Source organism: Panthera tigris, chromosome A2 (genome assembly GCF_018350195.1).
Source record: "Panthera tigris isolate Pti1 chromosome A2, P.tigris_Pti1_mat1.1, whole genome shotgun sequence".
Classification (NCBI taxonomy): domain Eukaryota; kingdom Metazoa; phylum Chordata; class Mammalia; order Carnivora; family Felidae; genus Panthera; species Panthera tigris.
In genome coordinates this window covers 78,243,689-78,258,012 of record NC_056661.1, presented here as the reverse complement: position 1 = coordinate 78,258,012, position 14,324 = coordinate 78,243,689, and the positions used below count along the sequence as shown (strand labels likewise).

Sequence of the window (14,324 nt, the reverse complement as noted above, 5' to 3'; positions counted from 1 at the left end):
CCCAGTAAGTCCAGGACCTTAAATTGCTTACTCCAGGGCTATGGGACCCACAAAATAGACAAGAGAAATGAGCAGTGTTGTTGTACTAGGAGATGAGAGGCTTTTTTAACACTTAAAATTAAGGGCGCCTGGGTGGCTGAATTGGTTAAATGTCTGACTTCAGGTCATGATCTTGTGGTTCGTGGGTTCAAGCCCCATACTGAGCTCTGTGCTGATAGCTCAGAGCCTGGAGGCTGCTTAGGATTCTGTGTCTCCTCTCTCTGCTCCTCCCCAGAGATGCTCTGTTTCTCTCTCTCTCTCTCTCTCTCTCTCTCTCTCTCTCACACACACACACACACACAAATAAACATTAAAAAAATTTTTTTTAAATCAAATACATGTGGGGTCTGTTTTGATTTGCACAGAAAGAAAAAGCTCCCAAACTGATGGATACAAGAAAAACTTCAAAACTCAAGGCACCCTTCAATCTCAACAGGCTCCCCACCCTACCTTCAGAACTTTATCACTGCTGTATAGAGCCATGGAAGGGCCCTGAGAGACATCAGAAGGGAACACAAGAAATTAAGCAGAGGCCCAAACTGATCACATTCTGATTCTCTGTCCGTATTTCTTTTCTTGGTTCTCCCAGGGGTTTTATTTGTGAAGGAAATCAGGATGGTGTGTCCTCCTCTCTGGTAACAGTAGGGAGAATGCAGGAACGGGAAGGAGGGGGAGAATAGGGAGAACTTAATGCACATTCGACAGACAGAATGTTTTCTTTCCCGAGCTCAGGAGTTTTCTTTTCTTTTCTTTTTTTTAAGTTTATTTATTTATTTTGAGATAGAGCACGAAAGAGAGAGCAAGAAAGAGCACATATGTGAATGGGGGAGAGGGGCGGGCAGAGAGAGAGAGAGAGAGAGAGAGAGAAAGAGAATGCCAAGCAGGCTCTGTCAGCACAGAGCTCGGCGTGGGGCTGGATGTCACAAAATGTGAGATCATGACCTGAGCCAAATCAAGAGTCACAGGCTTTACCGACTGAGCCACCCAGGCAACCCAGGAGTTTTTCAAATCTGCTTGCAAGATTGGGTTCCTGTTCTTAGAGTGTAGATGGTAATTGAGTTCCAATTTGGTAAGTTTTCACAACGCTCTAGGGTACAATGATGACAATGGGTGCGTTAAAAATTCGAAAACCAAATTAATTTGAATTCACTTTCACTGAAAAGGCAAATATGATTCAAAAGCTTTTTTTCCTCCCAGGCCAACTTTCTGAAAGATCTGATACTCCTTGGCACTCCTTCCTGCCCGGGCTCTGTGACACTGTCCTGTTGGGTCTGAGCCCGGGTCTTCCCGGCTGCTCCTCTGCGCCCATCTCTGGAGCACTAGGACTTCCACAGAGCTCTTCCTCGAACCCTTTTCTTGTCCTTGTCCACTACTCCAGACCCACCATGGGATCCTCTCTTCCTAACTTTCCCAACTTCAGCCTTGAAGAGCCACCCAGCGTCTGACCTTCAGTGTAAGCATGTCATGTGCATCATGGCATTTCATCTTCACACCTCCTCTCTGAGAAAGCATTTTCTACATTTTCTATACAGGAGATGTCAGCCAGGAGAGGACAGGAGCCAGGCGAGGCAGAGCGGAGCTGCGAGCCCATTTCCAGGCCCAGGTCTAAAGCACCACGTTCTTCTGTCTGAAGTGGGAGATTTTGCCCTCGTGTTTTTGGACATCAGAAGGACTCCGGAGCTTTGGGGTTTAATTCTTTGGTGGGCCAGAGGGAGGACAGATCAGTGGTCACAGGTTCCAGCTCTGTTGCCCTGGCCATGCAGCCATGGGAGAGGGTCCTGCCCTGTCTGTAACAGCCCCACCTCCCCCACTGACCACCCAGCTTCCCCACAAGGGGTTACACCCGAAAGCGGGTGTGAGGTCTCTGCTCAGTACCTCTCACCTTTCCCAGGCTGGAATGTAATGGGACTTCTGGGGACGGCGCCATTTACACATGGACCAGGGCCTGGGAATTTCTCCTGGGCAAACTGTGTGCATCAGTTCATAGGAAACCACTTTACTGACTAAACGTTTGAATCACAGAAAGTTCTGGATCTGGGATATGTGGGGAAGAGGCAGAGACATACACGGACCCGTCTTTAGATGGGCAACACGCTCTTGAGCCATTGTGCTGAACAGGCACTAGAGAGGGGATTGCCAAACCCTCCCTGAGCCATTTTAAAGTTTTCTTGAATAACACCTCCTTACTCCACAGACCCATGTTCCACACCACCAACTACTACATGGAAATGAAATAATCGGTGGCTTTTTCTTCTAGTTTGTTCTGAACTTTGTCAGCCAGGTTTGGAGCATGGGGGCCGGGGGTGAAGAGGAATGTGGAAGTAGCCATTGGACTTTCATGTACTCCTCACGTCTTTCTTTAGTAATCTCTACACCCAATGTGGGCTCGAACTCATGAGATCAAGGGTCGCATGTTCTTCTAACTGAGCCAGCCAGGCGTCCCTCATCATGTTTCTTAACTTATTGAGAGTCAGCCCTAAGATGGTAAGTGTGGGGCTCAGGTTCAGCCTGGGCTGCTCCCTCCCAGGGGCCGCACACAGACAGACTGGCTGGATCAGGGCCTGGCAGGGTGAGGCCTAAGCCGCCATGTTGGAGGAGCAGCCACTCCAAAGCACCACGTGCTCAGCTAGTGTGCGTGCGTGTGTGTATGTGTGAGTGTGTGCGTGTGTGTTAGAATGACTTACCCTGTGTGGATGGTCGTGGTAGAAAGTGAGACGTAATCAAAGAGACCCCAAAAAGCTAACAGCAGTGAAACTGCCCTTGGATGGATCTCACACAGGTTCCTGCCCACACATCCAGCCCTGTTCCTCCTACTGGAACACAGGGAGTTAAAAATGAAACAACCCTGGAAACCGAAACCTAATTATCCATGGCAATTTAATAAATAACTAAGGTTTACTAGGGCTTATTAAAATAAATGTTTAGTGTATTTTCTTATGCTCTGACATTCACTTCTGTACTTGTCAGCACCTGCTGGCAGCAGCTGGAGTAATCTCACCAATTTTGTTGCATGTGCAAATCAATTTGATTTTCCCCAAAAAGATAAAAATCAGTAATGTGATTAAGTTACAATTAAGGCATGTCATTGAAAGCACAGACAACATGAAAAGGCTGAGGAGGACCTGTCCTGAGGTCACCAATGACTTCTTTCTGTCCGAGTTAAAAAGACCCATGCCCCCCCACCCCCCCCACCCCCCCCACCCCCCCCCCCCCGCCTCATTCTCCTGGCCTGTTCTGCTCTATGTGATGTTGTGGTCCATCAACAAGCCTCCTCCTACTTCTTGAAATTTCCTCCTCTTTTGGCTTTCATCATGCTACTCATGTGCCTGGTTCCCCTCATGGCTCTCACAGTGGCTCCCTAACTGTTCATCTAGCCATTTGTTCATCCAACCATCTGTCTGTCCATCCATCCTTCCATCCATGCATCTGTTTGGCCATCCATCCGTTTGTCCTTCCTTCCTTCCTTCCTTCCTTCCTTCCTTCCTTCCTTCCTTCCTTCCTTCTATCCATCCCTCCAACCTTCCATCCATTCATCCGTTTGTCCATCCATCCTTCCATCCTTCCAACCATCCCTCCATCAATCCAATAGTGACAAACACTGGAAAAAATGACAAAGTCTATTTACATCTGCTTTTACAGTTAAAAAAATGCTTATAAGTATTATTTCATTAATTTCTCATCACAACCATGTGAGGTGGCTGTTGGTACCCCCATGTTAGAGATGAGGAAACAGGCCCTGAGAAGACCTGTGATTTATTTACAACAGCACGACCAGCAGGTGGCAGAGTCTGAACATGAATTCCGGTTTTCATCCCAGTAAGAATTCACAATGGCACTCTCCTACATACTGGTCAAACATAATTTCTCCACTAGTCACACTGTTCCTAATTAAATGTCATGATCCAGTCAATATATATTTATTGAGACTGTGCTAGGCTCTGGGGGATGCAAAGACTGGGTCCCTTCCCTCTCACAGTATGTGGCCTGGTGGGGGAGATAAATATTAATCATATGGTCACACAATGAACATTTGTTTGTGAGGTAGAAGAGAGTGCTGACTTAGCTATGAAAACCAGACAACTCTTCCAGGAGGAAGTAATCATTAAGATGCATTCTGAAGAATGAGTCAGAGTTAGCTTCAAGAAGATGGGAAGAAAAAAAATCAGAGGAGGAAAAGCATGCGCAAAGGCCCTGTGGCAGCAGGACCCAATGTGTGCTGACATGCTGAAGGTCAGCTTGATTGGCATATAGAGTGAAAGGGGGCCTAGCAGAGGATGTGGTTCAGACCATGCAAAACTTTATAGCCATGATAATCATTTACTTTTAGCTTAAAAGCAATGGGAAGCCATAAGTCAAGAGAATATGATTAACTTTACTTTTTGATTCTGACTTTTGTGCGTGGAATGGACTATAGAGGAGCAAGAGTGGAAGCAGGGAAGACAGCTGAAACGCTTTTGTACTTTTCCAGGTGAGAAGTGATGGCAGCTTGGACCAGGGTGGTGGTGGTGGAAATGGAGAGAAGAATCCCACAGATGCCCTCTGCTCCGCTCAAGCCCATTTTCTCCCTAAACTCTGTCACCAGAGTGTGCTCACGAATTTGCAGTACATGGGAGCTTGTCCATACTGCGGGGCTCTGCTGGAGTCTCCTCTTCCAAGAAGCCTTCTCCAGACAATGCCAGTCCTCCAAGAGCTTTCAGATGTTGTGTCTACCTTCCGCACTGCCCATTCTCACATCTGATTCTTCTCTATGGCTTGGCTGCTCTCTGGTCCATTTCTGGAGATGCCTCCATTTGTCTTGTTGTCTTGCTTTCTCCCTTTGGAAAGTAAATGCTTTGTTGGCATTTGCTGAATGGTATCAACAGGGCTCCTTTGGAAATTACATTTGTAAATGATTACTCACGCCAATTGCCTTATCTCTTTTTCCTAAATTAAACACTGGTTGCTTAAATCTGTCTTCATGATCTTGTTCTATCAAAACGCATGTCTCAATTTTTCTATAATTTCCTCTAAACTCTTTCCCACATTCCTTGTAGCAGAAAGCAGTTTCAGAGGGAACCGAGTGAGAGGGCGGGGTGGGGGCCGGAGTGTAATTAAACCGGGGCTGTCTGACCAGAATTCCCATACCTTTTAATGGGGTATTTGATTAATCCTTTCCACAGGCACCATTATTCATGCCTTGATGGAATCTCATTTTATAGCCCTTAATACATGGGCCCAATTTATCCACATCACATTGTATTCTAATACTTGTCATCCAAGTTATTAGCTATCTCCTTCTTGGTGTAAAATCATCAGCAGGTTTGATTAGCTTATTCCCTGGGGATGATAGGGGAGATAAGAACAGACACAGTACAATATGACCACCAACGGTCTGCAGCTTAAGACTGCTAAACAGGATCCATTCACGAAGCCCGGGTGGCCAAAATAAACATGTACCCCCATGTGTGGTCTCTGTGTGGGACCCAGGAGCCAAAGCCACGAGGGGTTGACTGCTGCTGTGCCTAGCGGTACTGAGCCATCATCCCAACTGGGGTTGATTTAATAAAAAAGAGTGGGGCTCCCCTCTCCTGCTTCCTAACATGCCCCACCCCCAATTTATCCTTCCTGGAAGGCACAGCCCAGAAGCTCCCCTTTATTGCAGGACACCGTGTCTGCCTGGAATTGCTCTTCTTTGCCTAGGGGGACCCGGGCAGGCCAGACGACCTAGACGATGCCAGTGCTGTCAATGGCTCCTTCTCCAGCAGGAGCCCCTGCTTCCTCTTCTCTGGAACCAAACCTGATCCTTGGGACTCACAGGTGACTTCAGTCCCTTGTAAGCAAAGTAGTCCTGGGCCTGAAGAGACCCCTAAAGGAGAGTGGGCTCAAAGCCCACAGAGCTTCCAGTGCCCCTTCCTCTCCACAACCACCTCTCCTCAGTCCGATCAGGCAAATTTGCCACAGCGCCCTTCGGAGTCCTTTTTAAAGCTCCCGTCATCCTTTCCCAAAAGGCCCCTTATCAGTTATTCTTGTGCTTTTCTGGGCCTGGCAAGAGGAGGATGAAAGGGACGTGCTCTGTGGCGGCATGCCTCCTTCAAGAGGTGACGCCTCACTCCCTTCCCCTTGAGTGGGGGCCAGCTGGAGGGACTTGTTTCAGCATTCTGACTTCCTCCCTCTCAGGTTGTTGGCTCTGGGGGAAGTTAATTGCTAGGTTGCGAGCAGCCCTGTGGAGAGGCCTACTACGGCCAGGTGAGGGCGCCATCTTGGTAGAGCCAAGCTTCGGCCCCAGCCAAGCCTTCAGATGACAGCGGCTCACAGATGACAGTTTGACTGCAACCTCATGAGAGTCCCTGAGCCAGAACCACCCAGCTACACCACTCCAGGTCCGTGACCCACGGAAACTGCGGAAACTGTGTAAGACAAAACATAGTTGTGGTTTTAAGCTGCTGGATGTTGGGGTCATTTGTTACACAGCAATAGGTTACTTGTGCATTCTCGTCAGAGGAAGGTCTTGGTCCCCTCTTACCCTTCAATTGCCTTCTTAGGTTCCATTTTGATCTCTTCTCTTTGTTCAGGGAGTCTTGTATCCCTGGGGCACCCTCTACTGACCTGTCCCTGGCCTCTTCTGAGGGTCCTCACAGTCTCAAGGACTCTTTCCTGAAAAGAGGGGGGATGCATGGCTGCGGGGAGTGCGGGAGCTTCCCAGTGGCCTGGGTTTGGGAAGTCTAGCTCTTTGCCTGCCGTCCAAAGTAACATCTGGACTTAGCACAACTTTTTTGCAGAAAGCAGCCTTCCTCAACCCATGAAACTCCCTCTGTGTTTCTGAATCCTGTGGGCCTAATGACTTCAGTCAGGCCGACAGCCAGCATGAAAAGACTTCGCAAGGAACTTGTTCCCTTTTGTATCATATGCTCATCTCCTGTACCCTTTTTGCTCATCTGCAGTTTCTGGAAAAGATCATGTCTCGTTTCAGCTTTGCAGTTAAGCACCTCTGACACTAAGAAGAGATTCCCAAAGTGGATGGAGGTACAATCTGGCTTAAGTGTTGGAAGAGTACCACCCTCCCCCACCCTCCTGGAGTGGGTGCGTCCTGCCAGCAGAGACCATAATTAAGAAGAAGGTGGTGATCTGATTCTCACATCTCTCATAATTATACAAGGAACAAAATGTAGTTTTCTTTTTCTTTCTTTTCCTTTTAATGTTTATTTATTGTTGAGAGAGAGAGACGGAGTGCAAGTGGGCAGGGAAGGGGCAGAGAGTGAGGGAGACACAGAATCTAAAGCGGGCTCCAGGCTCTGAGCTGTCAGTACAGAGCTCAAACTCAGGATGCCAGCCTCGAACTCAGGAACTGCAAGATCATGACCTGAGCTGAAGTCGGACGCTTAACCAACTGAGCCACCCAGGCGCCCCCAAAATGTAGTTTTCAATTAAAAAAAAATGCAGGTTGCTTTTCTATCTGATCAAATCCTGGTAATTTTTACAAAATCTATCTTAGTTACCCAGGGCAAGGTCAGACAACTACAGATGTTAGTCTCTTGGAAGTCTTGAAACAGGTGAAAGTACAGCCCTGGGCCAACAGCACCAGCATCATCCAGAGGCTTTGTGAAAATGCACATTCTCAGGTCCCACTCCAGACCCATCGAATCAGAAACTCTGAGGGTGGGACCCAGCAGTCTGTGTTTTAACAAGCCCCGGAACAATTCTGATGCATGGCTCAAGGTTGAGTAACACTGACATAAAGGATTAAATATCTAAATTATTGATTCCTTCATTCATAAGACATTGACTGAGTGACTATTTGCCAGACACTCTGGGACAACAAAGAGGATTTATAAGGAACTCCTTCCTTAAGCAGCTCACAGTCTTCCCTTCTCTTGCTATATGACCACACTTGAAAAGAAGGCAGGAATTTGAAGACACCAATCCAAGGAATGGAAATCATTCTTTACACGTAACTCTTTTCAATGGGCAAGAGGTATATGAAAATTGTCCCTGTCGTGCCCCCCCCCCCCCAGGAATGATCATACTCTTAAAATCGTAACTTTTCCGAAGTAAATGTGTGTATTTAATATATCATGCACAGCTGGCTCAGCCTTTTAAGCTTAAAAAAAAAAAAAAGATGATGTGATTTCGCCATGAATGAAATACAGAATTACCTTAAAGATTCACTTAGATTCGCACCTGTCTTTTATAAACAAACTCATCTGTCGTTTCGTCCTCTTGATGAAGTAAGAGTTTCTGTAAATCTACATAAGTCATAACAGCTAAGATGTTCTGTGTGCTTCCTCTGGCTAGGCTTGGGGATATTTCTACATTTGATCTTCTCCTGACCTTATAAAGTAGATGCAGCAAACAAACGCAGTCAGTAGAAGAACAGAGGCCGAACGAGGCAGGAAATAGGCCTGGACCCATCCCTTAACCTCACGCCAATTACCTTCCTGTGCTGTACTCCCAGCCCCGTTAGGTCATTTTGTTGCTCATTAAAACTACTGGTTAAATGGGAAAACATAAAAGGAAATACCACCTTCCCCTAATAGATTTCTAGTATGAAACCACTGGGTCAAGTTCAATAGAGGGATTTATTTTTAAATGTGAAAGGTCATGCTAGATTTCTCCTTCAGTACCATAGATAATTAGGAGCTGGCCATAAAGCCTTTATGGTGGCCTGCGAGAAATCTGCTGCATGCTCAATAGATCCAGCTTTGAGAAAATGCTCCACATTTGCTCTTTTCTCAGGGTGCCCCAGTGATGCTCAATGACTCACTGCAACACTATCAGGGCAGATGATTTTCCTGTGGTTAGCGATGAACTTGAGTTAATCCAGCCAAGCCCGGGCTCTTGTGACTGTAGCTGCCCAGTTAATCCGGCAGCCACGGGGGTGAAGGGGGTGACTGATGACCATAGACGACATCAAAGCTGTCTGGCAGGACCAACAACACACTCAGACCCTGGCATGGGCACCAGGCCTGCCCTGGCTAGCAGAGCTCATCCGCCACATAGGACTATCCTTCATTTACACGGGCATCACGGGTCACCCACGTTTTGGCAAGCGAGAGGCATCAGGAGGTCACATCCGCTTACTGCATCCTTGCAAATCACCTGGTGACTTCAGTTATACACCACCAGGGAAATGGAAAGTCCACGTGGGCCGTGTCAAAGGGTATCTTTCAAGCCATATACAGAGCATGCAACTTGAGGTGACCTGAAATGCATCCGCCTTTCCCACTGGCCTTCTGTCATCAAGGCTTTTTAGAACACAGAGCCCAACCCCTATCTATTTCTAATTCAGGGGTGCTTGCTGACTTCTGCCGAGACACCGATTTGATTGGTGGCATTCTGTGGAGCTAGAGACATAAGAAGGTGAGCTCACAAATGTATGATTCATTTCAGGATTCTGAAATGAGAAACGCACCTATCAGTGGCACACCGGGGGCTGGGAGATTCTGAGAAAGCATTTCATGCATATAAATGGGACACGCGATGAAAAAATTTGCTCGTGGTGACAATCCCGGAGCCAGGGACCACCCCACTGTGCTCTCCACCCTCGTGGAGTGACGGCTCTGCGGGAAACCGCGGGGATTAGACGTTCCCGCGTTTGGACACCCATATGCCGCCTCATTTATCTACCTGTGACAGGGACAGTGCTGGAAGAGAATCAAAAGATGACAAATTGCTTCTGGTTTTAAAGGAGCTGTTCAGGCTGGGTGTATGCCCAGGGGGAACCGGTTCTCATGCCAGGAGCCATCACTCCATCCCGTCATAAGGCCACATTTTGGCAAACACCAGCCAGCAGATGACTGCTGTCTCCTTTCACCGGTGGATTTAAAGACACTTGCTCTGAAAGCCTGAAATCCAGTCATTCTGAAGCATGTGCAGCAGAGAGCGGTCCTGCCCACACACTGCAGTGAGGCAGGACGGCAGGCATTAGACAGGAATTCCAGATGAGAGGGATTTTTCCCATGTTGAGGCAGACAGATAACAGGGGAAGGATTCTGTAGGATTCCAGAGCAGAGATACAGTATCAGTAAATGACGCTGGGAAAGACAGACTTGTGTGAGATAAAGGGACAAAAATTTCTAGGATGCCGGCCACTGGAATCTGCTTTTGTGGATACAGCCGGTGGTCCAGCCAACGCTGGCTCTCGTCTGGCTGTGACTCTTCTTCCTTCTAGCCGATGCTGCCTCTCTGGGAATGACCATGTAATCCATGGCCAACACACTCAGTCCTCTGGAGGTGAACTTTCCTCAGCCAATCCAGGTTGTGTTTCTTCTCTGCCATAGGCTGGCGTTCGCAGGGCTGGAGAAGCCCTCACTGCTTATGTAGAGAGATGTCGGGTGCTCTTGTCAGCGTTACACTCGTGTTTACTCATTTTAGCTTCCTGACCACCTCTAAGACAGGTATCGATATCATTCTCATCTTGTAGATGAGAAAACTGAGGCATGGAGAGCTTGAGGGATGGGCTGATGGGGAGCAGAGCCATAAGTACACCAAGGCAGCTTGGCTCCAGGGTCTGGCTTGTGCCTAACCCTGTGATGCTTCCCTAATCCAGTCCTCTTTCAAATATAGCAGCTGAACCTCACCACATGGGCACTGATTTGCCTAGGTCCTCCTCTTGCCCCAGGCCCAACCCTCTAGAAGTCAGTGGACGGCCGGAGCTGGAGCACAGAGCCTGCAATGTGAAGAGACAGAGGCTCATCTCCAGTCCCTTATTTGTTGCTAAATTCAGGCCAGACGTTCCAACGTTTATTTTGTGTGTGTTGGTTTTGAACATTCCACCATGTTGCCCCAGACTGCTTCAGAGATGGTCTCTATGTTCTCCTCTCTCAGACAAGCACCTGGCCCTCTCCCTCATACCTCTCCTGTCTCGGGCAAGGCGCCTGCTGCCAGGGACTGACGTTCCCTGCTTCGCCTCATCATGCATTTCAGCTAAAAACTCCTTTTTCCACATGGCAGCAAGGCATATTTATAGCACAAGTCACATGCCAAGGCGTGTTCAAGTTATTCATTTCTAAGAATAACCATGGAGCAGAACCACCATGGCCATTCCACAGAGGGGCAAAGAGAGGTGGGAGGTCACAGCAAGGTTGCAAAGGAGTCCTAAATTGCCAGGTCTCTTGAGCCACTTATATACAATTCTCTTTCCAGATTGCTTCCTCCCCTCTTCCCGTTTAACAGACTTATCTGAGGCCTGGGAATGAGAGATGTTATCAAGATCAAATTGTATTGTATCTGCGTCTATAATCCAGCTCTCAGAATACTAACAAGCAACTCTAAGCTCTGGTGGCAGGAACGTCAATGCTCAGCTTTCTGCCAAACCCCATTCTCATTAGTAGGTTTACACGCATGAAACACATACTTGGAGTTTCTGGCCCGCACAATTCTCTCAGCACTGGTTGTCACTAATCAGAATGCTGAACGGATTTATTCTCATGCAGAACACAACCAAACGCCTACGGCGGCTGCTAAAATGACCGTAACTTTGTCCTGATGGAATCTGCTGGCCAGGAAATGAAAGGGTGGATCATGACCCAGAAGCCGACTGAATACTATTCCTTCAGAATCAGAACTGGTAAGACGGTGTTTCAAATGGTTATTACAGAAAGCTTGGACCCCATGTGAGGCAGACACAACAAAGCCAGACGATGTGCTGGTTGCCTCTAGGTCTGGGATTAGAGACGGTAAAGGTTAGAAGTTGCATAAAAGTACACCTGCCTCCAATATTTTGCTGCTGCTGTGCATTACCGCCCCCCCCCCCCCGGGGTCTCTGTTCATGGAGAATGTACTGAGCTCACATTCAGGAGTCCTGAGTACTAATCCCAGCTCTGCCCCTATCCATCAGCGACCTTAGGAAAGTCGCCGAACTTCTCTGAGCTTCCAAATCTGGGAAGCCAGCCTCTATCAGTCGTTATCATGGTGAAAATGAACAAGCTACTAGTGAGTGTTTCGTAAAGGGCAAGATGCCGTAGAAATCGAAGATATTTCTATAGATATACGATCACCCTCAAAAGGCTGGAGTGAGAACAGAAGCCTCTAATCTCTGTATTCAAAGGAAACATTTTAGAGAGATGCTGCTGATAGGTGGCATTTGGAGTGGCCACAGAAGGGGGTCTATGTGACATCACTCAAAAGGAGGCCAAGGGGTGCTCTTCTCCTTGTTCGCCCTCCTCCTTATGTTCTCCTCTGAGTCCTGTCTCACCATTCAATGTAAAGCTTGACACATAGTGGGTACTCATAACCGTGAGACAAATCAAGGAATGCCACTCTAAGGATTTTAATCCCTAATGCAGAAAATTCCCATGGGGGAAGGAAAGGGGCTCAGGGGGTAGTTTCTGGAAGCCTGACTCTACGGTGACCAGCCGACTCAGACCCAGGGGACTTCCAAAGACAAGCTGTTCACTCTACCAAGTGTCATACTTGAGTATCCATTTTGCCTCCTCCCAGAGGGCAGAGAATAAGGTATCTGAACTAAAGGAAGTCTGCAGGGAGGCATGTGTGTCTCTGAGTTCCTAAAGAGTAGATCCCTAGAGATTTATCGTCTTAACATTCCCCCAGCCCCCCCCTTTGCCCCCATTAGCTGCAATTTCCCTAGCTGACACCACCTTCTCGTTGTCAGGAATCCGACAGAATCACATCCCTTCTATTTTTCCGGCATCAGATTATCACCTTTAAGATATTTCCCTGAGTCCTGTCAGTGGCTTCCTGCCACCAGCTAAATCTACCAAACAACCCGAGGCATGTGGTACAAATCGGTAGGATGAGAACTTGGAATTGTCCGAAGTGCTCTGTGCAGGATTCACCAGGATACACGTGGATTGAGGGCTGACTGGTGCGCAGAGCAGGGAAATTGTACTTGGGGCTAGTGAGGAGTTGCGTTCAGTGGGGATTTCCCCTTTAAAAACTTATAGCGAACGTCTGCCCGAGACCATTCAATATTCATAAATGGAAAGCAGAGATGGTGTTTCTGTTCCGCCAAGAGCAATAGCTATTTATCACAGCAAATGACTGAAATGGTTGTACGTACAATGCTTTACTCGGTGCTGTAAATTATGGTATATACAGAAGATTAAACTTAAGCCTAATGCTACCCTTGAGCCTCAACAGCTGAGTCCTATAAATGGCTACCCGTTAAGAAGAGAGAATCTTTTTCCTGGTTACTATTTAAAAGTGTATCTCTATTAAAAGCTTGTCTTAAACATAAATTACCAGGAAACCTGCCCCTGGCCCCAGGCAGGCTCCTTCTTGGGCACTGACTCATGGTGTCACATCTACATGACACAGTGACAGGCCTGAGACTTGAAGCATGTGCCGTGCCGACCTCCAGAGGGAAGGCAGAGCCGACAGAGGCAAGAGGGACTCACAGTGCACAGAATGAGCGTTCATTCTGGGCTCTGCCAGACCTTAAAGCCGTAAGGAGACTTTCCGAATTCGAATGATCCTGAATCCCAAACCACTGCAAAGAGAGTATTTCTTCTGCTATCTGCCGTTCTGTGAAGTATCATGGAACCCTGACCGAGGGCTGAGGCCCCTATCTTCCTAGCTAAATTTTATTCTCCAAGCACTTGTTACTCCAATGTGGTCTGTGTGCCAAAAGCACCAGCATATTACCCAGAGGCATATCAGAAATATAGACATACTTGAATCCAGAATCTGCATTTTAGCAATTTAGCATTTTGCAAACTCCTGGGGGATTCATATGCACATTAAAGTTCGAGAATCAAGGGATAAGTAAGCAGGTGTCAGCAGGGAGAAGCCCCTTCATTTTCTCACTGAAAATCATTACACATGACGAACAGGATTTATGGGAACAGGCCCTAGCAGTAGAGCACGGGATTCTGCATTCTCTTTTATCCAATGCCACTTCAGAACATTTTCAGGAACTTGAGAGACAGATTCTTTCTTTCTTTTCTTTTCCTCCTTTTTCTTTTCTTTTCTTTTTTTTTTTTTGAGATTTTAGAGGGATTTGTACAAAAATAGTTAAACTACAATTCAAAAGAATTTGTTTTTGAGATATATTTTTACAAACTGGAAATGAACATGTCACTCTGAACTTGACAGATGTCCAAAAACACCCCAGGGTGTAAAATAGAGTGAATTAGCAAAAAGTTCATGCTTCATAAATCAATCGGGGTACCTCTAATCCCCCTGTGAGTCAGTAGGCTGAGAATGCATGGCAACGTTGTGGGCCACAATTTCAACTCTTTATTGTCATTACCAGTTGACTTAAGAGAAAAGTGTGCAAAAGTGTTTGTGCTGCTTGAGGACACAGCAATACTGGAAAACCATAGCCTTTCTTGGAAAAGAAATTACTG

General features: G+C 47.1%; 1 protein-coding gene across 5 annotated transcripts in view; it reads right to left on the bottom strand.

The window, feature by feature from the left end:
- ATXN7L1 (ataxin 7 like 1) overlaps positions 1-14,324 on the bottom strand; it is a 244,259-nt gene that overhangs the window by 129,007 nt on the left and 100,928 nt on the right. The window contains exon 4 of one of the 5 annotated variants that reach the window (XM_042964600.1): positions 3,743-4,853. The exons of the other annotated variants lie outside the window; for them this stretch is intronic. Within the exon in view, the coding sequence (XP_042820534.1) occupies positions 4,768-4,853 (86 nt within the window). The 3' untranslated portion in view covers positions 3,743-4,767. Of the gene's footprint in view, positions 1-3,742; positions 4,854-14,324 lie in introns of those variants that run through there. 5 annotated transcript variants of the gene reach the window in all.